General features: G+C 51.3%; 1 protein-coding gene across 4 annotated transcripts in view; it reads right to left on the reverse strand.

Annotated features, from left to right (window-relative positions):
• LOC138261013 (myoD family inhibitor-like) overlaps window positions 1-27,651 on the reverse strand; it is a 193,424-nt gene that overhangs the window by 102,858 nt on the left and 62,915 nt on the right. For all 4 annotated transcript variants that reach the window (XM_069209611.1, XM_069209610.1, XM_069209607.1 and 1 more), the window contains one exon: window positions 22,750-22,859. In XM_069209611.1, coding sequence (XP_069065712.1) covers window positions 22,750-22,852 — 103 coding nt within the window. In that variant the 5' untranslated portion in view covers window positions 22,853-22,859. The remainder of the gene's footprint in view (window positions 1-22,749; window positions 22,860-27,651) is intronic.

The following is a 27,651-nucleotide window of genomic DNA, read 5'->3' on the forward strand; positions in this document are numbered from 1 at the left end:
TTTTCAGACGCCTTTCCCTTTTCTGTGAGCCCTTTTGCCTTTTTTCTCTAGTTTTCTGCCATTTTCAGCTTTCTTAGCCGGTCTCTCAGTTCCCTTTTCCTGCTGCGTTCCTGCCCCCACAGCGTCCCCATTCGTTTACCGCTCCCACCTCCCGGCTACTCCTCCCTCCCACCTCCCTTTCTTAATGGCAGCCGCTGTGCACCAGAGGCAAGCCCGTCTGCGCCTGGACCGCACCCAGCACCAGGGCCCCTGGCCTCGAGTCCCCCATGCCGCCTGATGCTGCTACAATGCCAACGACCTCCTCGCCCTCAACACAGGCCGCTCTGCCTTCTGCTTCCAAGCCTCCCAGAAGATCACCCACGGACCCTTCACCTGCAGGAACTGCAGCTTCTCATGCCCCCAAGCCGCCAAACACCACACCAGAACCAAACGCAACCACCTCAGCTGCATCCTCCTCAACTCCCGCTCTGTCCACAAGCACGCCGTGGAACTCTGGGACCTACTCACCTCATTATCCCCGGATGTCGCCTTCCTCACCGAATCATGGATGAACCCCTCCTCGGAACCCGACATCGCCATAGCCATCCCTAAAGGCTGTAAGATCACCCACAGAGACCGCTCCAACAGACCGGGAGGAGGGATCGCCATAGTCCACAAAAACACCATCAGAATCTCGACCGATGACGCCCTTGACGCCGCCGAACACTTACATTTCCAGATTTACATCAACGCCAACACCCCACTCAGAGGAACCCTCGTCTACAGGCCCCCCCGGCCACAGTTCAGTGACTCCATCACCGACTTAATCAGCACCCACGCCCTGGCCTCTACAGACTACATCCTCTTCAGCAACCTGAATTTTCACCTCGAACGCCAACGACAGCAACACCACCGCCTCGATCGACAACCTCGAGCTCAAACAAATTGTCACGACGCCCACCCACTCCGCCGGCCACACGCTTAACCCAGTCTTCTCTGCCAGCAGCCACATCACCTTCAGCCATACCTCCGAACTCCATTGGACCGACCACCGCTGCGTCCACTTTACCTTCCAGAAACCCGCCACACACCACCACCCACAACAGATCCTCTGCCACAGTTGGAACAAGATTACTGAAGACCAGCTGATCTCCATCCTCACCCGTGCCCCGCCACCCATCACCACTGACCCCAACACAGCCACCCTCAACCTCCGACAATGGATAGACGACTGTGCCAACACCCTCACCCAAATCGGGAAACCCTCCAACAACCGCACCAGCACTAAGGCCATCTGGTTCACCGCCGACCTTCAGGCCTCCAAGTGCTGAAGAATCGAGAAGATGTGGCACCACGAACAAACAGAGAGCAACCACGCCGCCCTCAAGATAGCCATCCGCAAGCACCACAAACTAATCCGGACCACCAAGAGAACCTTCTACTAGGATCGCATCGACAACAACGCACACAACAGAAAAGAGCTCTTCAGCATCGTCAAGGAACTCGCCAACCCCAAGTCCTGCTCAATCGACCTCCCCCTCCCTCACAAGACCTCTGTGACTCCCTCTCCACCTTCTTCAACCTAAGATCACGGACATCTACGACAGCTTCAACACTGCGACCCCCACAACCACCACAGCCACCAAAAACCCCTACACACCCAGCTGCACCAACCTCCTGCTCTCCCGGACCAACATCAATGACGAGGACACCATCAAAACCATGAGCACCATCCACTCCGGATCACCCTCCGACCCCTGCCCCCACCACGTATTTGACAGAGCAAGCCCCATCATCGCCCTCCACCTCCGTATGACCATCAACAGCTCCTTCGAGACCGCCACCTTCGTGCATAGTTGGAAGCACGCCGAAGTCAACACCCTGCTAAAGAAACCCAAAGACCTCAAGAACTACCGACCTATCTCCCTCCTCCCCTTCCCGGTGAAGGTCATTGAAAAGATCGTCACCGGTCAACTGACCCACTTCCTGGAAGACAACAATACGCTGGACACCTCTCAATCCGGATTCCGGAGGAACCACAGCACCGAGAACGCCCTCATCATCGCAACCGATGACATCAGGACCATGCTCGACAAAGGCGAAACTGCGGCCCTCATCCTCCTAGACCTCTTGGCCGCCTTCAATACCGTCTGTCGCCACACCCTCCGCTCACACCTCCACGATGCAGAGATCCGCCCCAAAGCCCTGGACTGGATCACATCCTTCCTCTCCAGCAGAACTCAGAGAGTCAGCCTTCCCCTCTGAAGCAACCACGACCATCTGCGGCGTTCCCCAAGGATCCTCGCTCAGTCCAACCCTTTTTAACATCTACGTGGCACCGCTCGCCAACATCAGCCGATCCCACAACATCAACATCATCTCCTACGCCGACAACACCCAACTGATCCTCTCTCTCACCAAGGACCCCGCAACCACCAAAACCAACCTCCACGACGGAATAAAGGCCATCGCCAACTGGATGGAGAGGAGCTACCTAAAACTGAACTCAGACAAGACGGAGATCCTCATCCTTGGCTCCAACCGCTCCGCATTGGACGACTCCTGGTGGCCAGCCGCCCTTGGAACCGCACCAACGCCCACCAACCATGCACGCAACTTAGGTTTCATCCTTGACTGAGCGCTCACCATGACCCAGCAAGTCAACACCGTCTCATTTTCCTGCTTTAACACCCTCTGCATGCTCCGCAAGATCTTCAGATGGATCCCCACTGAAACAAGAAGGATGATCACCCACGCCCTCGTCAGCAGCAGACTGGACTACGGCAATGCACTCTATGCGGGAACCACGACCAACCTCCAGAAAAAAACTGCAGTGTATACAGTGTATACAGAACGCCTCTGCACGCCTCATCCTCGACATCCCACGCAGCAACCACATCTCAGCCCACCTGAGAGACCTACACTGGCTCCCCGTCTACAAGAGGATCACCTTTAAACTCCACATCCATGCTCACAAAGCACTCCACAACGCTGGCCCTGCCTACCTCAACGAGCAACTCACCTTCCACACTCCCAACCGTCAACTCCGCTCCGCCAACCTCGCTCTCGCCACCGTCCCTCGCATCCACCAAACTACAGCCGGCGGCAGATCTTTCTCCTGCCTCACCGCCAAGACCTTCAGGAAATGTCTCAAGACCTGGCTGTTCGAGCAGTAGCCCCCCTCAGCGCCTTGAGACCCCAGCGAGTGAGTAGCATGCTTTACAAATGATTGATTGATTGATTGATTGACTAGATTCTGCCGCACCAAGCACCCTGCGTGGGTGGACCTTTGTCTCCCCATGGCTCATCTCCAGGCATTCACCCGTAACCACTGTGAAGGTGCTGATGTCATCAAGACTGCCTCAGCGGCCCCAGGACATCCAAGGGCCCCATGGACAATGCAACAAGGGATTTCCTCCGAATATCCCAACAAGCAGACCAGGCCCACGTTGGTTAGAGATACTTGTATCTGCCAATCGTCATCTTGGTTGTAGAGTTCTCCTCTGCTAGGCTCCTCAGGCCAAACTGGCAGCACCTCAGTCCCAGACACCATCTCATAGCACCTCTTAAGTCCGTGAAAAGGCTCACGTTTAAAAAGCATAAAGATTTCGCAGTGAGATGCATGCTGGGACTACCCAAGCCACATCCACAAAATAATTTTGTTTCATATATATTTGTTATTTTATAATGTTCTTTAAGAAGACACTGATCTATTTCAACCCCTACATCTGAAAAGATGGTTGGTTCAAACCTGTGCTGTCTATAGAAGGTTGACGTAAACCACCAAACACATGCTAGAAACTGTGTCATGCATGACTGCAGCCAGTCCCTGATACAAACAATATGTGAAAACAAAATTCTGACCTGTTGGCTTTGTCCTTGTAGGCCATCTCCAGAGCACCTTTTCAGTGACCACTAGTCCTCACCACTCTTATCAATTCCATCAGGCAAACTTTCATGCTCTCTGCCACGATAAAAGGAGGCACCTTGCCAACATATTTGTAAGCACACCCACACCAAACTCGAGACTTGATTGAGATCTTGGTGGACAAGTTACTCCATCACAACGATGACTGATATACATTCTGCCGCAATATAAATTCCATTATATCCTATGGGATTTATATTTTGGCCGATGGGATAACCGGCCTCATTGTGATGGAGTAACTCGTCTGCGGAAATACAAATCAGGCCCTCTGTATGCTGTGGAAGCAGCTGAGCACACACCACACTGAGCAGTACACAGACCAGCCAAACACCGCCCACATGGGCATACCCTGACCTCCCTTGCAGACCGACATCACTCTGAGACCCCCTGCTTCTCCTGCAGCGTACCTGGCTGACTCATCGTCTCTGAAACCAGTCATTTTAGCCGGTGACTTTTTTTGGGGCTTCGGGCATTTATTGTGAGCCGTAAGACACATGGGTAAGACGGGGGAAGAGAAAAATGAAAAAGCGTCAGAAAGCTGTAAAAGTGAAGGGGCAAGGAGTGGCTGTAAATGGGTTAAATAGGCCCGAAATGGCTTCAGGATTACGATGCCTCCATATTCTATACTTGCACATTTAATTGCAGCAGCCACGTGTTTCAGAAGAGAGCTTTGGGCACCGGCACTTTTTTTATTTACAAATTAAGCACTGCTGAAGGCCAACAAATGACTTCACCAGAGGTGAGAACAAAATACCAAAAGGGAAAAAAACGAATAGTAATTCTGTTGGGATGTTTCCCGATTTTCGGATGTCCCCTGCCTACTGCCCTGATGTCCTCCGAAATTTGCAGTTTTGCCAGATATTCAGGAGTCGTCGTTGGTGGTGAGGAAAGCTACATTAAGCCTCCGCTCTCTGGTATCTTCCAAAAAGGCAGGGTGATTGTGTGGACCAGTACAAGGCACAGGCCTCAGCCGCGTAAGGGCATGGTGCAGCGCCTTGAAGCGTAGGTGGTCACCGCGTTCCAAACATGACAGACCTGTGGCTTGGGGCGCCAGTGTCCTAAAGCTTCTGAGGGCAATAAACAGCACCTTCCCCTGTCTTTCAAGTCCCCCTTCCCCCGAGAATGACTTCGATGAAGTGCGCACACAAAGGGAGATTGATGGAACAGGAAGTGGCTGCCATATTGGAGAGGAACCAAAACATACAACCCCACCTAAGTGTTTTCATTGCGTTTTATTTTTGAGTAGGGTTGTGGCCTGCAGCCAGGCACTCTGCGGGAGAGTGGTGTGTGGGGAGAGATAGAGATGAGAAACGGCAGAGGAGGACTGGAGGGAGGGAGGAGGGGAGAAAAATGGGTGGGATGAAGAAGGGTGGCCAACTTTCTTTAATCACTTTGCAGGGTGCTTTCAAGGCAGTAGACCAGGGGTCTCCAACCTTTACTGTAGAGAGCTACTTCTGATAGATGAATATGTTCATGAGCTGCCGAAGACTAAAGACTAAACAACTTGCGCATTATTACCAGACACCCCCGCGTCCAGCTTCCTTGATTTTAAGCCTAATGTCCATAAAGCCAGATATTATGGTTTGAACAAAATACTTTGACTAGGGGCACTATGACAGGGCTGCCCTGTGTGTGTGTCAGCGAGAGTGTGGTCTTTCAGGATGTATGAACATATAAATAGGATATATGTGTATGGGTTACACAGCCTGTGTCGTATGTACTTGTGCCACAGGACAAACCTTTCGCCATATGTGGCACTGTTACCTGTATAACACAAACATGCAACCATTTTTTTAAAGTGAGAAATTTAAAGTGCAACGATGTTCATAATGTGGAACATTTTTCTGCACTTTGAATTTCTCCCATTTAAAAAATGACTGTATTTTTCAGTTATAAATATGGCATCGTGTTCTACTGGGAGCAAGAGACCACATGTTTATAAATGCAACACTTTGAAAAAAAATTGAGAACTTTAAAATGAGAAGTCAACTTTATCATTAAGGTAATGTTTCCATCATTGTGTTCTCATGCTCAAATATTGAGTTTACAAGGACTTTTAGTTTACAATGACTTTTAGTTAAGATTTAAATACTTCAGTGCTTCAGTTCTTCACCTCTGTGCCATGGGTCATAAATCTGACTCCAGGACTGCTCCTTATCAGGCCCTGCTATCTGCAGCCTGATAATAATAATGTAAAATAAACACAGCCTTCCCTTAACTTTTAAAGGAACAATGTGACCTTGTGCTATTTAAAAATGAAGGCTGTGAGCAACTCTGAAAGGATCTGGGAGCTACTGGGAGCTCTTGATCAACTGGTTGGAGACACCCGCTGTAGACACTTTGTATGCACAGAGACTTTTCACCAGCCGCAGCTTGCGGGGTGGCGCATGGAGGGGCAGACTGGGAGCCTGTGCCTGCTCTCTCCAGCCCGGTAACATAGTGCCAGGCTGGAGAGATCACACTGCACATGTGTACTTGGCCGGCCCGCGATGGCTGGCCAAACACACATGCTGTGCACTCCTCCTCATTGCTCGTCACCCCCTGGCCCGCCCCTTTACAAGAAAACAATAATAAACGCAGTTTATTATTGTTTTCCTGTAAAGGTTTTGCAGCTGCCGCTGCTGGCAGCGGTTAACACTCCTCTGCCCTAACGGAGCAGCCGCCCCTGCTTTTTACATGTGTGTAGACACGTTGTGTGCACAGAGACTCTGCATGCGTGTACAGGGGTACACGCTGTATGGCTGGTGGTGCTCGGTAAGAAAATCATTTTTGCACCCCCACTGAACCCGACTCCCGGACACCCTCCTCGGATTCCCACACTAACAGAAAAAGTGCCCCTCATCTCTTCATAGCCCCTTTCTCACATACGTTTCATTTGTTTTAAAGGTTGGCTTTACTAATAAGAATGTATATCTACCCAAGCAAACTCTTTTTTTTAGCAACAAAAGGAATATATAATAATAGGTTTGACCCATGCTCTCTTCCCTACTTCCTCCTCTCACCTTTTCTCTCCACTCTTTACTCTCTCACTATCCCTCCATCCTCACTCCGTCCCCCTCTTGGGTTGCTATCTCTCTTTTACATGCTTCTGACCTCGTCTCCTCGCCGAAGCCCTACTCAAAATACAAAATCCTCCTCAGCGTGTGCTCTTCATGGAAGACATTACTGCCCCTGCGGCATCCAAACCTCTGGTGGTGTTTGAGGGCATCTAAGTATCGCCCACCTGCATCTTACACTCGGTGTAGGAAAATGCATTGTTGTGCATTGTTTTCTCATTTCAGTGAGATTCTGCAATCATATGTGTCCCTGGTTACTGGGAGACTGTTAAATAGTCTCTCAGAGCATGTGTGTTGGTCCCTCCGCACAGTAAATAACTTGCTAACCCTGATTAGAATATCTGACTTTTAAGTAAGGCCACAGTAGCCGCCCTCAGTAGCATAGAAGAGAGATGTCAGACGTCGGCAACAGTGTGCAGTTACATGTGACACGTGCATCGGAGACCACGAGGCCTGGGTGTGTAATGTGTAAAATAAGGCAGGTTGACCATGGAGTTAGCATGCTTCTGGGATCACAGGAGTCAAAGTTCTGTCTCGCATTGCAGACTGCAGCAGCCTCCATTGTAAAGGCCTGCTAGGAATGAAAATCATATTATTTTCATAAATCCACTTGGGGAAGGCATAAAAAAATAATTTTGTGCCACTGTAATAGTTATAAAAATATGAAAATCGAATTAGTTTGTGGCTATGGATTTGCTTGAAAACTGATTGCTGGCAAAAGTTGTACACCTGTGCCCTGGGGGGAAGGGGGCCACAGAAGTCTGGCAGGAAATATGGGAGTGGCATCTTTGAAGGAAAGAGGGTTTTCAAGTGAACCTGTCTTTGCCGGTGGCCTGCTCCCTGCCTGGCTTACTCCTGTCACACCAGGAGGTGGCCCCAGCCCAGAAAGAGCTTTAAATGGGCCCGAGGGGTGGGAAGGGAGGTTTGTTCATTGCAAGGGGTACCTGCTAGGCAAGGACACAAAGCTCCACACAGTGGTACCGGGGCCCCGCCTTTTGGAAGTGCCTTCTCGGATAGTTTACCATCGAGTCAGGGGAAGTACTGCAACATGGGATGCAGCCTAGTGTGGGGGCTTCTCGGGGATGGGTTTATGCTCTCTAGAACCATTACTGAGGTTTCTGCTGGTACTTATTGAAGATTTCAGTGCCAGCAGCTCGGAAAGCAGCTAGACGTGGCCCAGAACAGAGGAGGAAGAGTTTACTGTTTGGGTCTGTGGTGAGGACTTGGCCTGGTTTCTCCAGCAGCTGTCCAGGGGCTGTAACTGCTGCCCCGTTCGCCCTTTAGTTCCCTGGCACCGAACGTGCTCCCCCTGATCTCAAGGAACATGAAGGTATCTGTGTGGAGAAGTGCTTCAGCCCCTGACATAGGGTTGTGGGCGCTATATTCTTAGTAAAATAAAATATTATAATACAAATGGGCAAAGCCTCAATGTCCTTCAACTTCAAATGTCAATAATGGAGGAGCTGGGCGACATCTCTGCAATCTTGTGGGTGAGCAGGGTGGGACCAAGCATACTGGAATCAACTGGATCCTGGGACAACGCGACTCACCTTAAAGCAGTCAGGGGTGATTTGATTGTTCCTGGGGTGGGGCTCACCATACTTTCATCTTCTAATGCCAATAAAGGCAGGCTGCAGGTCATACCTATGCAATGTGAGAGGCCGGCAGGACATGGTCAATTGTCTAGAAATCAGCTGGGCTAGCCTGGGACTCTGCAACTAGTCTGGAAGTGGCAGGAAGAATTAAAGGTCTGTGGTGAGAACTGAGGCCTGACACGATTTCTTTTGTAGGTGTCCAGGGGTAGTAGTTTCCCTTTAGTACCCCCTTTAGTTGCCCTTTAGTACCCCCTTCTAGTTAGATTTTTCTTGGCTGCAGGACTCGTCGGACTTTCATCTTCTAATGCCAGCACAACCACACTAGGGGTCATATCTTCGCAATGGAAAGGGTCAGCAGGATGTGGCCATGGGCCCAGCAATCAGAAAGGCCAGGAGACACTTCGACCAGCCTCAGGTTTGGTTTTTCCCTAGAATGCGCCTGTGTGTCCCAAGGCCAGACTTCTGGGGAGAACAAGGTGGGCGAAGGCTCTCCCTGCCAGAGCTGCAGTGGACTCAATTATCAAAAGTCTGGCTGGAGCCGGCATTCAGGGATGTTGAATTAGGAGCTGTCTAGGACACAAAATAGCAACAAGTGGCTAGAGTGATTTACTTCAAAGACCTCTGGCTAGAAGTGAGAGCTGAGTTAAAAGGGATGGGGCAGAGGAGGGGGCGAGTGGGAACGGACCAGGCAGAGATCACAACTTCCCAATCAAGAACCAGCATACATCAACCACCACCTGAACTTCCACCAGCCCTCCAGACACCATCACCATCACAATCACAACTTCCCAATCAAGGACCAGCATACATCAACCACCACCTGAACTTCCACCAGCCCTCCAGACACCATCACAATCACAACTTCCCAATCAAGAACCAGCATACATCAACCTCCGCATGAACTTCCACCAGCCCTCCAGACACCATCACAATCACAACTTCCCAATCAAGGACCAGCATACATCAACCACCACCTGAACCACCACATGAACTTCCACCAGCCCTCCAGACACCATCACAATCACAACTTCCCAATCAAGAACCAGCATACATCAACCTCCGCATGAACTTCCACCAGCCCTCCAGACACCATCACAATCACAACTTCCCAATCAAGAACCAGCATACATCAACCTCCGCATGAACTTCCACCAGCCCTCCAGACACCATCACAATCGCAACTCCCCAATCAAGGACCAACTTACATCAACCTCCGCATGAACTTCCACCAGTCCTCCATACATCATCACAATCACAACTTCCCAATCAAGGACCAGCTTACATCAACCACCGCCTGAACTTCCACCAGCCCTCCAGATACCTGCCCTCCGCATCCCTCTCCCGTGCACACACCCTCTGCATCTGACGCAGCAACAGTGGAGGATGCTCCTTCTCCTTTGCAGCCAAATCCTGGAATAACCCCCCCCCCCCTTCACCTGCAGAACTCATTCTCTCTTCTGGAATTCAGGAAAGGACTCAAGAGCTGGCTGTAAAACTGAACCCCTCAGCAGCTGTGTTCTCAGCACCTGGATGCTATTGCATGTGATTAGCCGCACTCTATAAATCCTGTTTGATTGAATGGTTGATTGAGTGCCTCTTTTTACCCTGAACTGTCATTTACTACTAGCAATGAACCTGGACCTGGAATTTTTTCTGGGAGGAAATGCTAGGTTGGGAGGATGCATCCTTATATCAACTAAAGGAACTAGAGTCTTTGGGATTTATGAAAAAAGTATTGGGTTCACACGGAGGGTTGAGCTGAGCACAGTAACACAAGGCAGGTTGATTCCCTCATTCGCTGTCAGGGAAAGAACCTACCAAGCGCTTTACCGCTCACCTCACCCTTTCACCGTCAGTGTGCCAGTCTAGCTACTGCCTCTGCCACGACTCGACAAGGACTAGCCTCCCTGGGATTCACCCACCTTTCTGGGTCCTTGGGCACTTAAGAGTGGCTTGTGCCATGAACTCCTGCTTAACATTTTGTCTTCCTTCAATCTAAGAGGAAGAAGTGGAATCTGGGCTTTTAAAAATGGTTTAGTTTATGCTTAGGTTGCCAGCCTTGCTTGCTCATCCATTTCCCTCATCCTTCTTGGGGTCTATTTGTTGGACAGGAGGCAGTATCCCGGCCTTTAAAAATAATAATAATAAAATAAAGGGTGCATAGCTACCGATCATGTCACCAATTCCCATTCTAGCTCTTTGGTGTCCTTTTACTCATTCAACAGCCTCTCTGCCTGGTGCATGATATCATATGGATTACTGGGCCATCTCTATTTAACCCATTTCTAGTGTACAAGCATAGAACATCCCTGGGCCCCTCTGACCTGGCCAGTGATGTGTAGCTGCCCAAATCTTATAATCCCTATTACAATGATAATTTGTGTCTATCTCTGACATTCCCTCACTCCTCACGCCACCAGGCAATGCGTCCGTCCCAGAACAAGATAACCTTGGTGGTCATCACACACAACATGAAAGCCAATCCCACTCAGGGAAAAAAAGAACACCCTTCCAACCACACACCCTACATGGTGTAGCTTGCTATCTGCATGCTTAGGCGCTTCGAGGCCTCACAGAGGTAGAAAGCGCTGTGTAAAAGAGCTTCTTCTCCAAGCCATATGCATGTTTGTCTAAGTCTCTATTAATGTATTTATGCAAATTGCACACAACTCATTTCAAAGATAACAACCTCTCCTTTTTATTTGGAAAGTGGTAACCTACCAACCCACATGCCCTAATCTCCTCTGTGTTTTAACCCCACCAGCCATATGCATGAAATCACAAACACCACCTTCCACTAATGGCCATACAGCACCCCTAATACTTGAATCTACCGCAGAGGTCTTCAAACTGGGGGCTTCAAGTGATCCCAGGGTGGGGGGAGCCAAACTCTGCCCAAAAGAAATATTGTACCAATAACATGCCTTTGTTTTAAGCAGAAGCATGTTATTGCAGTTTAAAAAAAGGTAACAGTACTTAACTGCAATGTTTAAATAGGTTTGGAACTATTTAAACATTGCCATCTTTCTAAAATAATTGTGAAAAATTCTGGGGGAGGGGGGGCAATGATTTTTATTTTTCAACTGGGGGGGGCGCGGCATTAAAAAGTTTGAAGACCACTGATCTATCGCAAAGAAACAAGTGAATGCATGGAATGATTTGCTTGAGCGCACGATGCTGATCAAAATAACCAACTATATCTAATAACACTGGACTAATCACTAACCTTGGGCTCTGGAGCAGTATACGGCCCGGCATAAAGTGCTTCAATGCCTCATCAGGGGTATTATGCGCTATATATATATATATATATATATATATATATATATATATATATATATATATATATATATATATATATAAATGCAATTACAATACAATACAAAAGGCAGCAGCAGGGACAAGGCCTAGGCATGTCTGTATAAGCCCCCCATCACTTTCTGCAGTCGGACTTCCCAAAGACCCTCCCTGGCAAGCAAGGGGGACAGTGTTGGTTTCAACTCTGGAATATCGTCCCACCTTTGTACCGGATGATACAGGCGGAGAGGGAATGAATGTCATCATGCCCTGTCTGTCACCATTAAAGAACAGTCAATATTAAATATATAGAGGACAACTAGTTTTCAAAGGAAAATATTGCCAAGGATATGTAACCTGGAAAAAAATCATTCGTCAACCAGTAGAAAGAGACGACCACTGATGTCTAACCTAAAGGATATCACAATAAAGACAATAGATGCACTTCGCTAATGGATAATAATCAATATCTTTTTTAATAACTAGAAGACCTAAATAGATATTTCCCTGCTTGAAACCAGTGTTGCAACCTTGCCTGAATACATACCGGTCCTGAAGAAGGTGCATGTTATTCCATTTCCAGCACCGAAACGCGTCAACCATACTTATTGACTTTCTTGTACCACCAACAGCAAGGATCTGATGATACTCACATGTGTTTTACACCATCCATAGCAAGGAATCATTCACAAATTGTATACCTGTGAATCATTTATTTGTATTTTCTGAAATTCAGTGGATTTAATAATGGGTATTTGTCTCTGGAAATGTGTATTGTTTGAGATGTTAACTGTATGAAGTTCGAATAAATTGGGTGCAAAATGAGCAGGTTTTTAAAGAAAAGCAAATGATGATTCTACTTTTGTATCCCATGACTAACAAAGTGTTAAGAGATTCAACCATAAAGGAATTTAATTGAGTATCTAAGTGTCTCTCCACATGGTGATTAATCGATTGGCCAAGTGGGATTTCTTCTTAAAATGTTAGGCCAGTTCTAATCCACGCCATTTTGTGAATCGATGGTCATAGAAGCAACCTTGATTAATGTGACTAACTCTGCCCCGGCCCCTCTAACGTCGCCGAACTTGATACATAACACTCATCTGGCTCTGTCTCAACCCAGCTAACCTTTTTAGAAGTCCAACTGACTTATGTTTGAAGCTGGAGTCTCTCCCCTGCACGCTGTGCTGTAAGTGAGGCTGATATTATTAAATGTAAATGAGTAATAGGAGCCCTCAGTGCTGTTTGTCTTGGGGGCCGCAGCCCCTCCCCACTTCCTGCTCCTGTGTGCATCAGTCCAGGCCCTGGAGTGTAAGGTATCCCGCGCGCCCCTCGCCAGGCCTGTGTTTTCCTTCCTGCTCAGCCTGCACCGCAGCCGCGGGTCACCCGCGCTGCACAAAGGCCCCTTTCAGGCCCGCGGCTCGCGCTCAGCGCCAACCGAGGGGGCGCACCGAGGAGCTGAGGCCTGCACGCCCCTGCAGCCAGAGACACCCTTCCAGTGCCGGCCTGCACGCTGGCATGGGTGGGCAGGATAGAGTGGCACTGGCGGAGCCGTGTGTAGGCCTCAATACTCGAGTAAGAGAGTGTGCTGAAGGGCAGAGAGAGGGGCACTGGCAGAGCTGTGTGTAGACCTCAGTACTCGAGTAATGGGGGTACTGAAGGGCAGATAGAGGGGCACTGGCAGAGCCGTGGGTAGACCTCAATACTCGAGTAATGGGGGTACTGAAGGGCAGATAGAGGGGCACTGGCAGAGCCGTGTGTAGACCTCAGTGCTCGAGTAATGGGGGTGCTGAAGGGAAGATAGAGGGGCACTGGCAGAGCCGTGGGTAGACCTCAATGCTCGAGTAATGGGGGTGCTGAAGGGCAGATAGAGGGGCACTGGCAGAGCCGTGGGTAGACCTCAATGCTCGAGTAATGGGGGTGCTGAAGGGCAGATAGAGGGGCACTGGCAGAGCCGTGGGTAGACCTCAATGCTCGAGTAATGGGGGTGCTGAAGGGCAGATAGAGGGGCACTGGCAGAGCCGTGGGTAGACCTCAATGCTCGAGTAATGGGGGTGCTGAAGGGCAGATAGAGGGGCACTGGCAGAGCCGTGGGTAGACCTCAGTACTCGAGTAAGAGACTGTGCTGAAGGGCAGATAGAGGGGCACTGGCTGAGCTGTGGGTAGACCTCAGTACTCGAGTAAGAGAGTGTGCTGACTGGCAGGTAGAGGGGCACTGGCAGAGCCGTGTGTAGGCCTCAATACTGGACTGGCAATGATGCCCAAAGGCATGATATATGGCATTGGCAGAGCTGGACGTAAGTCTCAGTGCAAGAGCAGCCAAGGTGCCAAGGGCAGGGCGAGGTGCCTTGGCAGCGGAGTACCCTCTGGCCCCATGTCGCTGCGGGTTCGCCAACTCTCAGACTGCCAGCCTGTCCTCTGTGTCCTGCCAGGGGGTGACGTCATCGGCACCTGTGGTAAAGGACCGCAGTCGGGTCACCCGAGGACCTGGTCCCCAAAGCGCCTCCCACGTAGGCAGTTTCTTCTCCCTCTCACTTCTCGTCATTACATCTATAACACATCAGGTGGCGAGCTTACTCTTGCAAATGTACTTTCCTATAAGAACAGATGTGTGTCACAATGTGTAGATATGATTATATCAATTGTATTTATAAGTGCTTCACTACTGAAATATTGAGGAACAAATATAAGAAAAAAAAACTAAGTACAATCTTAAAAAACATAATTTACAGAAAAACTGAAAGCCTGAATTTGTAAATACGTCTACATGCATTTACATATGGGACTTAATGCTGTACATTTTTTTTAGCTCCTGAGTTTTTTCCTCCCACTACAGAGAAAAAAAACAAATCTCATGAAATCACCACTATATGACTCATCCTTTTCCTCTTCCAACCCCCCCCTATCTCCACTCTCTGACTCATCCCAAGCCTCTCTTACTTCTATGAACTCTCAAACCAAACCCAAATAACCCTTTCCAAACCCTTCCTTGTCCATTCTCTATCCTGTTCGTCCAACTAACTGACTCACATCTCTAGTCTTCTACTCCCAGCACCCCCATTAACATTTCATATTCCTCGTACTAATTCACCACTAATCAACTCTAGGGTTCGGAGGAGCGTCCTACGCACCGAAAATGCACTTCAGCACCTTGACAGGGGTAGTAGCGCTATTTAGGTGCTGGAAGGATAGTGAACGCTGCTGCCCATGATAGAGATGCACTAGCAGAGCTGCACGTGGGTCTCAGTGCTAGAAGGGCGGTGCATGCCGCTGCCCATGATAGAGGTGCATTAGCAGAGCTGCGTGTGGGTCTCAGTGCTGGAAGGGCGGTGCATGCCGCTGCCCATGATAGAGATGCATTAGCAGAGCTGCGTGTGGGTCTCAGTGCTGGAAGGGCGGTGCATGCCGCTGCCCATGATAGAGATGCATTAGCAGAGCTGCGTGTGGGTCTCAGTGCTGGAAGGGCGGTGCATGCCGCTGCCCATGATAGAGATGCATTAGCAGAGCTGCGTGTGGGTCTCAGTGCTGGAAGGGCGGTGCATGCCGCTGCCCATGATAGAGATGCATTAGCAGAGCTGCGTGTGGGTCTCAGTGCTAGAAGGGCAGTGCATGCCGCTGACCATGATAGAATTACACTAGTAGAGCTGTGTGTGGTTGTCAATATTGGAAGGGCAGTGCATGGGTCGCAGTGCTGGAAGAGCAGCGCATGCTGCTGACCATGATAGAGATGCATTAGCAGAGCTGCGTGTGGGTCTCAGTGCTGGAAGGGCAGTGCATGCCGCTGACCATGATAGAATTACACTAGTAGAGCTGTGTGTGGTTGTCAATGTTGGAAGGGCAGTGCATGGGTCTCAGTGCTGGAAGAGCAGCGCATGCTGCTGACCATGATAGAGATGCATTAGCAGAGCTGCGTGTGGGTCTCAGTGCTGGAAGGGCAGTACATGCTTCTGCCCTTGATAGAGTTGCATTAGCAGAGCTGTGTGTGGTTCTCAGTACTAGAAGGGCAGTGCATGGGTCGCAGTGCTGAAAGAGCAGTGCAAGCGGCTGCCCATGATAGAGGTGTATTTGCAGAGCTTTGTGTTGGTCTCACTGTGCTGGAAGGGCAGTACATGCTGCTGCCCATGATAAAGGTGTATTAACGGAGCTGCACGTGGCTTTCAGTGCTGGACGGGCGGTGCATGCTGCTGCCCATGATAGAGGTGCATTAGCAGAGCTGTGTGGGGGCTCAGTGCTGGAAGGGCAGTGAACGCTGCTGCCGATGATAGATGTGCATTAGCAGAGCTGTGCGTGGGTGTCAGTGCTGGAAGGGCGGTGAATGCCGCTGCTCATGATAGAGATGCATTAGCAGAGCTTGTATGGCTCTCTGTGCTAGAGGAGCAGTGCATGCCGCTGCCCATGATAGAGATGCATTAGTACAGCTGAGAGTGGGTCTCAGTGCTGGAAGGGCAGTGCATGCTGCTGCTGACGACAGAGATGCATTAGCAGAGCTGTGTGGGGGCACAGTGCTAGAGGAGCAGTGCATGCTGCAGGTCATGATAGAGGTGCATTAGCAGAGCTGCGCGTAGGTCTCAGTGCTAGAAGGGTGGTGCATGCTGCTGCCAGTGATAGAGATGCATTAGCAGAGCTGCACGTGGGCCTTGTTGCTGGAAAGCAATGGGTGCTAGGGGTCGGGATTGAGGGGCATTGATAGAGCAGTGTGTGGGCTTCAGTGATAGAACAGCAGGAAGTGCCGGGAGCCAAGACTGAGGTTCATTAGCAGAGCTGAGTGAATGAGCCTGGGTGAATGGGCATCCGTGCTGCCATTAGACACTACAGGCCAGGACTGAGGTGCTCTGGCAGAGCAGTGTGTAGGCTCAGTGCTGGTACAGCAGGAGGCGCTGAGGGCCAGGACTGAGGTACATTGGTAGAGCTGTGTGTGGGTCTCAGTGCTAGTACAGCAGGAGGTGCTCCGGGCTAGGACTGAGGTGCATTGGCAGAGCTGTGTGGGTCCCAGTGCTAATACAGCAGGAGGTGGTGAGGGACAGAACTGAAGTGCATTAGCAGAGCTGGGTGCATTGACATCAGTGCTAGTACAGCAGGAGGTGCTCAGGGTCAGGACTGAGGTGCATTATCAGAGATGGGTGTGTGGGCATCCCTGCTGGTAGAGCAGGAGTGATCAGGGTCAGGACTGAGGTGCATTGGCACAGCTGTCCGTGGGCCCCAGTACGAATACAGCAGGAGGTGCTCTGAGCCCGGACTGGGGTGCATTGGCAGACCTGTGTGTGGGTCTCAGTGCTAGTACAGCAGGAGATGGTGAGGGCCAGGACTGAGGTGCATTGGCAGAGCTGTGTGTGGGTCTCAGTGCTAGTACAGCAGGAGGTGCTCAGGGTCAGGACTGAGGTGCATTATCAGAGATGGGTGCGTGGGCATCCCTGCTGGTAGAGCAGGAGTGATCAGGGTCAGGACTGAGGTGCATTGGCAGAGCTGTGTGTGGGTCTCAGTGCTAGTACAGCAGGAGATGGTGAGGGTCAGGACTGAGGAGCATTGGCAGAGCTGTGTGTGGGTCTCAGTGCTAGTACAGCAGGAGATGGTGAGGGACAGGACTGAGGAGCATTGGCAGAGCTGTGTGTGGGTCTCAGTGCTAGTACAGCAGGAGGTGGTGAGGGACAGGACTGAGGTGCATTGGCAGAGCTGTGTGTGGGCCCCAGTGTTAGTACAGCAGGAGGTGGTGAGGGACAGAATTGAGGTGCATTAGCAGAGCTGGGTCTGTGGACATCAGTGCTAGTACAGCAGGAGGTGTTCAGGGCCAGGACTGAGGTGCATTGGCAGAGCTGTGTGTGGGCCCCAGTGGTAGTACAGCAGGAGGTGGTGAGGGACAGAATTGAGGTGCATTAGCAGAGCTGGGTCTGTGGACATCAGTGCTAGTACAGCAGGAGGTGTTCAGGGCCAGGACTGAGGTGCATTATCAGAGATGGGTGTGTGGGCATCCCTGCTGGTAGAGCAGGAGTGATCAGGGTCAGGACTGAGGTGCATTGGCACAGCTGTCCGTGGCCCCAGTACGAATACAGCAGGAGATGCTCAGGACTGAGGTGCATTGGCAGAGCTATGTGTGTGGGGCCCCAGTGTTAGTATAGCAGGAGGTGGTGAGGTACAGGACTGAGGTGCATTAGCAGCGATGGGTGTGTGGACATCAGTGCTAGTATATCAGGAGATGATAAGGGCCAGGACTGAGGTACATTGACAAAGCTTTGTGTGGGCTTCAGGGCTGGCAGAGCAGTAGACACTAGAAGTCAGGACTGAGCTGCATTGGCAGAGCTGTCTGTGGGCCCCAGTGCTAGTACAGCAGGAGGTGGTGAGGGACAGGACTGAGGTGCATTGGCAGAGCTGTTTGTGTGGGGCCCCAGTGTTAGTACAGCAGGAGGTGGTGAGGGACAGGACTGAGGTGCATTGGCAGAGCTGTGTGTGGACATCAGTGCTAGTACAGCAGGAGGTGGTGAGGGACAGGACTGAGGTGCATTGGCAGAGCTGTGTGTGGGTCCCAGTGCTAGTACAGCAGGAGGTGGTGAGGGACAGAACTGAGGTGCATTAGCAGAGCTGGGTCTGTGGACATCAGTGCTAGTACAGCAGGAGGTGCTCAGGGCCAGGACTGAGGTGCATTAGCAGAGATGGGTGTGTGGGCATCCCTGCTGGTAGAGCAGGAGTGCTTAGGGTCAGGACTGAGGTGCATTGGCAGAGCTGTATGTATGGGCCCTAGTGCTAGTACAGCAGGAGGTGGTGAGGGACAGGACTGAGGTGCATTGGCAGAGCTGTGTGTGGGCTTCAGCGCTGCCACGGTAGTAGACACTACAAGTCAGGACTGAGGTGCATTGGCAGAGCTGTGTGTGTGGGCCCCAGTGTTAGTACAGCAGGAGATGGTGAAGGCCAGGACTGAGGTGCATTGGCAGAGCTGTGTGTGGGCCCCAGTGTTAGTACAGCAGGAAGTGGTGAGGGACAGGACTGAGGTGCATTGGCAGAGCTGTGTGTGGGCTTCAGCGCTGTCACGGTAGTAGACACTACAAGTCAGGACTGAGGTGCATTGGCACAGATGTCCGTGGGCCCCAGTGCTAGTACAGCAGGAGGCGCTGAGGGCCAGGACTGGTTTGCACTGGCAGAGCTTCGTGTGTCGGTCTCAGTGCTGGACTGAGAGAGGGTGCCAGCGAACGTCCAAGCTACTCAGTCATTCATGACGCTTTCACCAAGCCAACATCTTTCTGCATTCAGGGAATAGAAGTTCTCAATTCCCTTTTCAGCCTTGGGCCCACGAGCCCCAGCATTTAAAGACCTGGCACATACTAGGCCAGGACATGGCGGGGAGGGTAGAAACACGGCAGCTGTGCCCGCAGGGGGTCAGTCCCTCCCTGCCCCTTCAGTCCAGAGGTCTGCTAGGCTGTTACCGTTTCTTGGGGGCAAGCTGTATTCATTGCTCAGGGTGTCACGCCGTTATCACCGCCCTCAGAGGCACTGCGCAATCATCGCCCTGAGAGATATACTGCATTCACTGGCCCTGAGAGCTGCACTGCAATCACTTACCCCAGAGGTACACTGCAATCACTGGCCCCAGAGGTACACTGCAATCACTGGTCCTCAGTGGTACACTGCAATCACTGGCCCCAGAGGTACACTGCAATCACTGGTCCTCAGTGGTACACTGCATTCACTGGCCCTGAGAGCTGCACTGCAATCACTTACCCCAGAGGTACACTGCAATCACTGGCCCCAGAGGTACACTGCAATCACTGGTCCTCAGTGGTACACTGCAATCACTGGCCCCAGAGGTACACTGCAATCACTGGTCCTCAGTGGTACACTGCATTCACTGGCCCTGAGAGCTGCACTGCAATCACTTACCCCAGAGGTGTACTCATTTACTGGCCTCAGAGGTGCACTGCAATCGCTGGTCCCCAGAGCTACACTGCAATCACCTGCCCTCGGAGGCACTGCGCAATCATCGCCCTGGGAGATATCCTGCATTCACTGGCCCTGAGAGCTGCACTGCAATCACTTACCCCAGAGGTGTACTCATTTACTGGCCTCAGAGGTACACTGCAATCGCTGGTCCCCAGAGCTACACTGCAATCACCGCCCTCAGAGGCACTGCGCAATCATCGCCCTGGGAGATATACTGCATTCACTGGCCCTGAGAGCTGCACTGCAATCACTTACCCCAGAGGTGTACTCATTTACTGGCCTCAGAGGTACACTGCAATCGCTGGTCCCCAGAGCTACACTGCAATCACCGCCCTCAGAGGCACTGCGCAATCATCGCCCTGGGAGATATACTGCATTCACTGGCCCTGAGAGCTGCACTGCAATCACTTACCCCAGAGGTGTACTCATTTACTGGCCTCAGAGGTGCAACGCAATCGCCGGTCCCAGGGGTACAACGCAATCATTGGCCTCAGAGGTACAACGCAATCACTGGCCCCAGAGCTACACTGCAATCACTGGCCCCAGAGCTGCACTGCAATCACTGGCCCCAGAGCTGCACTACCATCGCCTGCCCTCAGAGGGTCTCTGCTCACTGGCCATAAGAAATATACTGTAATCAGTGGCCTCGATGTACACTGCAATCACTTACCCCAAAGCTGTACTCGTTTACTGGCTCCAGAGGGACAATGCAATTGCCAGTCCTCAGAGCTACACTGCAATCACTGGCCCAGAGGTACACTGCAATCATGGGCCTCAGAGCTACACTGCAATCGCCGGTCCCCAGAGGTACACTGCAATCGCTGGTCCCCAGAGCTACACTGCAATCACCTGCCCTCGGAGGCTCTCTGCAGTCACTGGCCATAAAAGATATACTGTAATCACTGGCCTTGAGGTACACCTCAATCACCCCAGAGCTACACTGCAATCACTGTCCCATGAGGTAGAGTGCAATCACTGGCCCCAGAGCTGCACTTCATTTACTGGCCCCAGAGGTACACTACAATCGCTGGTCCTTAGAGGTACACTGCAATCGTCTGCCCTCTGGCCTATCTGCAGTGACTGGCCCTAAGAGATACACTATAATCACTGTCCTTGAGGTACACTGTAATCCCTTACTACAGAGGTACACTGCAATCACTGGCCCCAGAGGTACACTGCAATCACTGGCCCCAGAGGTACACTGCAATCACTGGTCCTCAGTGGTACACTGTAATCACTGGTCCTCAGTGGTACACTGCAATCACAGGTCCTCAGCGGTACATTGCAATCACTGGTCCTCAGGCGTACACTGCAATCACTGGTCCTCAGAGGTACACTGCAATCATCTGCCCTCAGAGGCTCTCTGCAGTCACTGGCTCTAAAACATACACTACAATCACTTACCCCAGAGGTGTACTGTAATTACTGGTCCATAGAGGGACACTGCAATCACTGGTCCTTAGAGGGACACTGTAATCACTGGTCCTTAGAGGGACACTGCAATCACTGGTCTTTAGATGGACAATGCAATCACAGGCCTGCAGAGGTACACTGTAATCATTGATCCTCAGAGGGACACTGCAATCACTGATCGTTAGAGATACACTGCAATTACCGGCCCCAGAGGTACACTGCAGTGTACCTCTGGTCCTTAGATGGACACTGCAATCACTGGTCCTCAGAGGTACACCAAAAACGCCCGGTCTCAGAGGAGATATGTTAGGGCGACCAAGTTTGAAAAACAAAACTGGGACACTGAAGTAGGACAAAAAATGTCCATCCATTGGTCAAGGGACACAAAATGACTTAATTGGCTTCAATCAGCAACACAGAAGACACAGCCAAGGAGGCCCTGGAGGTAATTAAATTTGTACATACACTATTATGGCCCCTATTATGACAATGGCGGTAAAAACCACCTACCGCTGCGGCAACGGCCGCCAAAAGACCGTCGCCGCGGCTAACATCTCTCCGCCATATTATGACCACAGACGGATTTCCGCCACAAGAAGGGCAGAAATCCGGCTGTGGCCTTACTGGCGGATGGGGCTAAGGTGGCGCTGCTACCACCGGCAGCAGCCCGCCAGTAGACCGCCGCCAGCCGTATTATGAAAAATAATACGGCCTGGCGGTGTTCTGCTGGCAGGCTCTGCTGGCCGTAGCAGCGCCCTGTCCCGCCCTCTGCCAGAAGACCCCCTGGATCCAAGTAAGTCGGGTTTCCGACAGGGGAGAAGGGTGGGGGTGTTGTGTGTGGGGGGGGGGGGCGTGCGTGGATGCGGGTGTGCGTTTAGTGTTGTGTGGGTGTATGAAGGTGTGTGAGTGCATGTATGTATGGAAATGTGAATGCGTGTATGTTTTGATGTGTGTGTGAATGAATGTATGCATGCGTGTATGTATGTGTGGATGAGTGCGTGTGTGTGTGTATGGGGGGTGTGGATGTAGAGGGGGCGGGAGGTGTCTGGGGAGTGTAGGGGGCTCCTATCAGTGACAGGGAAGGAACTCCCTGCCACTGATGGGGCCTACCACCATGGTTTGGTGGTGCAGTGGCGGGTTGGCTTCAGCCAACCCGCCAATGTCATAATGTGGCAGTAAATACCGCCAGTCTGTTGGTGGTACTACCGCCACATTAACACCGACCGCCGTGGTCATAATGACCCCTATGTGTGTTAAATTACTTTCTGATAATGGCTGATAATTAATCCTGCACTGGAACACAAGAAAACACGCGTCTCTGTTCTCTGGGCCCTTTTTGAAACTGGTCAAGTTCTCCGTTTACTAATATTTGCTTCGACAGATGGAGGGGGGGACCCTGCAAGGGTGGGGGGGGGGTGTACCCTGCACGATGCAGTCACCTGCCTCCAGTTGTATAATGGAAGCCCCGCCCTCAGGAGCTATCCTGCGCTGCTTTGACATCGCCAGTCTTCTATGCGCTGCGCAAAATAATGAGCTTCATTCAACCCCATCTTACCGGCGTGCATCGAGGCAGGTCCTCCGGGGTGCACTTCGGGCCCCTGGGGGCCTTCCTGGGCTGCTCCTGTCACTTCAGGGCTGTCTTGGCTGGAGTCCGACATCTTGGAACTGTGAACCGGAAGCAGATAAGGTGAATTAGCAGGAGCATACTACGGGTTTGAATCCTCTCAGAGACATTTAAAGGCTTGGGCAAAATGTACAGCTCCCCAGGGCCCTCCGAATCAAGCCCGCCCCGGGGGAGTTGGTATTTCGCTCTATCTCACCCGTCTATTCCTCGATCTCAGCCTTTCACCCTATTTGCCCATCTCCCCACTGAGGATTTTTGGGAGCCCTGGCAAGACGTATTTCAGCCTCTTTTCTGTCACCCTGTTTACGAAAGATAATCATTTAATATTGTTTGGTATTATGTGGGAAAGAATTAGCATTATCAGTAATAAAATGTAAAACTGTTCTTAATATGTTACAGATCTTGCTTCCTGCATAGTGAGACTTTCAGAAACATGTCCCTCCATCTATCTCTTCAGCGCTGCACACACAATAGCGCGTGAACATCCGTCGGAAGGGATGTTTGTTGTCAAATGTTCGCCGGAAGGCTTCTTGGGACTAAGGTGGTGGTATTATACCGGGAGTGGTAACTCTGGGTTTGAAGAAAAACCCATCGAAATTGTTAAGTGTTTCAGGGCCCGGAATTATTCGGTCCATAAACGCTGGACCCAATAATTCTGGGCCCGGAGACACCAGGCGCCTCACAGAAGCTCAAATGGTGAAAAACTGCACATTAAAACTCCCAGTAACACGGGTGTGAGCAGCTATTCCCCATTTCTGGGTAAAAAACCTCACAATGCCGGACTTTGCAGGGGACACTGGCCAGTAAATATATTTCTGGCCTCCTGATATCTCTGCAAAGTCCAGGCAGCTTGTAATGCGACCCAAGTGAGGCGCGATGTGCAGACCGAGGCCCGACAAATCTAAAGTGAAAACAGCATTCTTTTAAATCAGTTACTCACACTGGAGTGCACAGCTGATGTTAAAGAACTGCCAAGCCAATAGGTCTGGCTTGCATTTTCAGTTAAATGCCAGACCTGTTGGCTTTGCATAAGCCCCTGGTCCCATTGGATTCTCATCCCATCAGTGATCCAGGAGCAGAAGCAGGGGGCTGCCAGCAGCCTGCAACTTAGCAAAGGCCCAGAGGCTGAGTCTGACCGCAGGGGAGGCCAAAGGGCGTACAACACTACTGGTATACCTACTAATTCATGGTTTGCCTTCAAGTGAACCAGTGTGTCTCTCAGTGAAACAATAACAAAGAAGCATTTGCAATGCAATGGGTCTCGTGTTTGGTTGAGTTAGAGCTGTTAGCGCTGTAAATTCGTAACTGGACTTTTCCTGCCACATAAATTGAAAATGAAAAGTAAAGCAGTTGACATAAGCAAGCCGATTCAAAGCACCACAGCGATGTGAGAAAGTAGCCTCTTTCTAGCATGGTTAAACACATTTTTGGCCTGTTTGTCAGTGTGTTTGACTGTGTCACTGGGATCTTGCTGACCAGGACCCCAGTGCTTATGCTCTCTCTCTTCCCAAATGTGTCACTACACACTGGTAACCCAGTATTATACCCAGAATTGTCATACTGGTCACCCCTTATAAGTCCCTAGTAAATGGGACCTGGGTCCCCAGGGCATTGGGGTTCCAGGGTTTCCCTGTGGGCTGCAGCATTACTTTTGCCACCCATAGGGAGCCCATGCAAAGGCTTCTACAGGACTCTCATTGCAGCCTGTGTGAAATGGTGCATGCACCCTTTCACTGCCATTTTCACTGCACCAGGTCACTTATAAGTCACCTATCTCACAGGTCTTCCAACCCTGAAGGCTGGGTGCAAAGTACCTGTGTGTGAGGGCACCCCTGCACTAGCAGAGGTGCCCTCACATCGTCCAGGACCATTTTCCCATACTTCGTGAGTGCAGGGACGCCATTTTACTCACGCACTGGACATAGATCAATACTTATGTTCAGCTTCACAATGGTAACCCTGAATATGGCCAAGTAAGGTGTCTAACAACTGGGAATTGTACCCCAATATTGATTCCAGTATTGGTTGCACAATCTCATGCACTCTGGGGGTTCCACAGAGGACCCCCAGTACTGCCATACCAGCCTTCTAAAGCTTTTCTAAGCAGCCTCAGCTGCTGCCACCTCACAGACAGGTTTCTGCCCTCTTGTTGCTTGAGCAGCTCAAGCCCAGGAAGGCAGAACAAAGGATTTCCTTTGGGAAAGGGGTGTTAAACACTCTCCCTTTGGAAATAGGTGTTACGGTCATGGGAAGGCTAGCATCCCGGAGCCTCTGGAAATGCTTTGAAGGGCACATATGGTGCCCTCCTTGCATAATCCAGTCTACACCGGTTCAGAGACCCCGAGTCCCTGCTCTGCTGCGAAACAGGACAAAGGAAAGGGAAGTGACCACTCCTCTGTCCATCACCGCCCCAGGAGTGGTGCCAAGAGTGTCCCTGGGTTTGCCATCTTAGATTCCAGGGTGGTGGGGCACTCTGAGTGGCTAGTGCCAGCAGGTGATGCCAGAGACCGCCCCTGATAGGTGCTTACATGGTTAGGTGAACAATCCCCCTTTCAGGGCAATTTAGGGTATCTCCTCTGGGTGTTTCTTCAGATTCGGTTTGCAAGACTCCAGCAGGAATTCTTTGCATCCTTTACTTCATCTTCTACCAACGGAACCGCAGCTGAACCCTCCAGGAACTCTACAAACTGCAACAAAGAAGCAAAGATGACTACTATAACATTGTATCTTCAGCTCCTGCCAGCAACTGCAACAGTTTCCAGGTCGTGCATCCTCCGAGGTTGTGCATCCTTTAAGGACTGCCTGTCTTCAGCCTGCACCAGAAGAACCGAAGGAATCTCCCGTGGAGTGACGGAGTCACTTCCCTGCTTCAGCAGGCACCTCTCTGCAGCCACGCCCGGTGGCGTGGGTTCTCTCTCCAGGCGACGAGCATGGATCCAGCAACACAGGTGATGGACTAAAGTGACCCCGACAGTCCCAAGGTCCAGCTGTCCAACCTTGGTGGAGGTAAGAGCTTGCCTCCTCACGTAAGACAGTACCCCCATGCACTGCGTGACTTGCAGTTGCCAAGGCTTGTGTGTGACCTTTTAAGAAGTCCTTCGTGCACAGCACAGCTTAGGCCTCCAAGAAAGCCATCCTGTGATGCACAGCTTCCTGAGTGGTTCTCAGGCAGCGTGGGATCCCTTTGTCGTGCTGCGTGGGCCTCCATTTGCAGCTTTTTTGTCCCCATGCTGTGGGACTCCTGTGCATGCTGCCTGGTCTTCTGAGAGCCCCCTCTGTCTCCCTTTCCACAGTAGAGGCCACTAGGTCCCTCCTGGTCCCGGGCTGAGCCATCTTCCGCCAACCGTGAGTTTTGCATGTGCCAAGGCTTGTTGGCAGAATCCAGCGACGCAAACCAGACTGCAATCATCCATCCGGCATTGGAAATCTTATGCACCAACCAGGAATGTTTTCTTGGATGCATAACTGACTTTGGCCCTCATTCTGACCCTGGCGGTCTTTGACCGCCAGGGCGGAGGACCGCGGGAGCACCGCCGACAAGCCGGCGGTGCTTCAATGGGGTTTCCGACCGCGGCGGTAAAGCCGCGGTCGGACCGGCACCACTGGCGGGGTCCCGCCAGTGTACCGCGGCCCCATTGAATCCTCCGCGGCGGCGCAGCTTGCTGCACCGCCGCGGGGATTCTGACCCCCCCTACCGCCATCCAGATCCCGGCGGTCGGACCGCCGAGATCCGGATGGCGGTAGGGGGGGTCGCGGGGCCCCTGGGGGCCCCTGCAGTGCCCATGCCACTGGCATGGGCATTGCAGGGGCCCCCGTAAGAGGGCCCCTAAATGTATTTCACTGTCTGCTGCGCAGACAGTGAAATACGCGACGGGTGCAACTGCACCCGTCGCACAGCTTCCACTCCGCCGGCTCGATTCCGAGCCGGCTTCATCGTGGAAGCCTCTTTCCCGCTGGGCTGGCTGGCGGTCTGAAGGAGACCGCCCGCCAGCCCAGCGGGAAAGTCAGAATTACCGCCGCGGTCTTTCGACCGCGGAACGGTAACCTGACGGCGGGACTTTGGCGGGCGGCCTCCGCCGCCCGCCAAGGTCAGAATGAGGGCCTTTGTCTTCTCACTGGTGGTTCTTCTTTTTCACCTTCTTCAGGGTAAGCAGGGGCTCCTGTTCTCCCTGGACTCTTCAGTGCTTCTTGGACTTGGTCCCCTTTTTCCACAAGTCTTCAGGTCCAGAAATCCATCATTGGTGTCTTGCAGTCTCTTCTATCACGACTTCTTGTATGTTTCATGAAACTTACTGTGATTTACTCCTGCTTCCTGGGCACTGGGGTGAGTTCTATTACTTACCTTTGGTGTTTTCTTACACTCTCAGCGCCCCTCTCCACACTACACTTGCCTAGGTGGGAAACTGACTTTCGCATTCCACTATTTTAGTATATGGTTTGTGTTCCCTCTAGGCCCATTACAATCTATTGTGATTTTCACTATGTGCACTGTTTTCTGTTTACTTACCTGTTTTTGGATACTAGTGTATACATTGTGTATATTACTTACCTCCTAAGGGAGTGTAGTCTCTAAGGTATTTTTGGCATTTGTGTCACCAAAATAAAGTACCTTTATTTTTGGTCACACTGAGTATTGTCTTTACTTGTGTATAAGTACTGTGTAACTATAGTGGTATTGCAGGAGCTTTGCATGTCTCCTAGTTCAGCCTTGGCTGCTCTGCTACAGCTACCTCTAGACAGCCTACGCTGCTACAAACCGACTACATTTCACTAATAAGGTATAACTGGGCCTGGTATAAGGTGTAAGTACCTTTGGTGACCACTACGAACCAG

The sequence above is a fragment of the Pleurodeles waltl genome, chromosome 10 (assembly GCF_031143425.1).
Source record: "Pleurodeles waltl isolate 20211129_DDA chromosome 10, aPleWal1.hap1.20221129, whole genome shotgun sequence".
In the NCBI taxonomy this organism is placed as follows: domain Eukaryota; kingdom Metazoa; phylum Chordata; class Amphibia; order Caudata; family Salamandridae; genus Pleurodeles; species Pleurodeles waltl.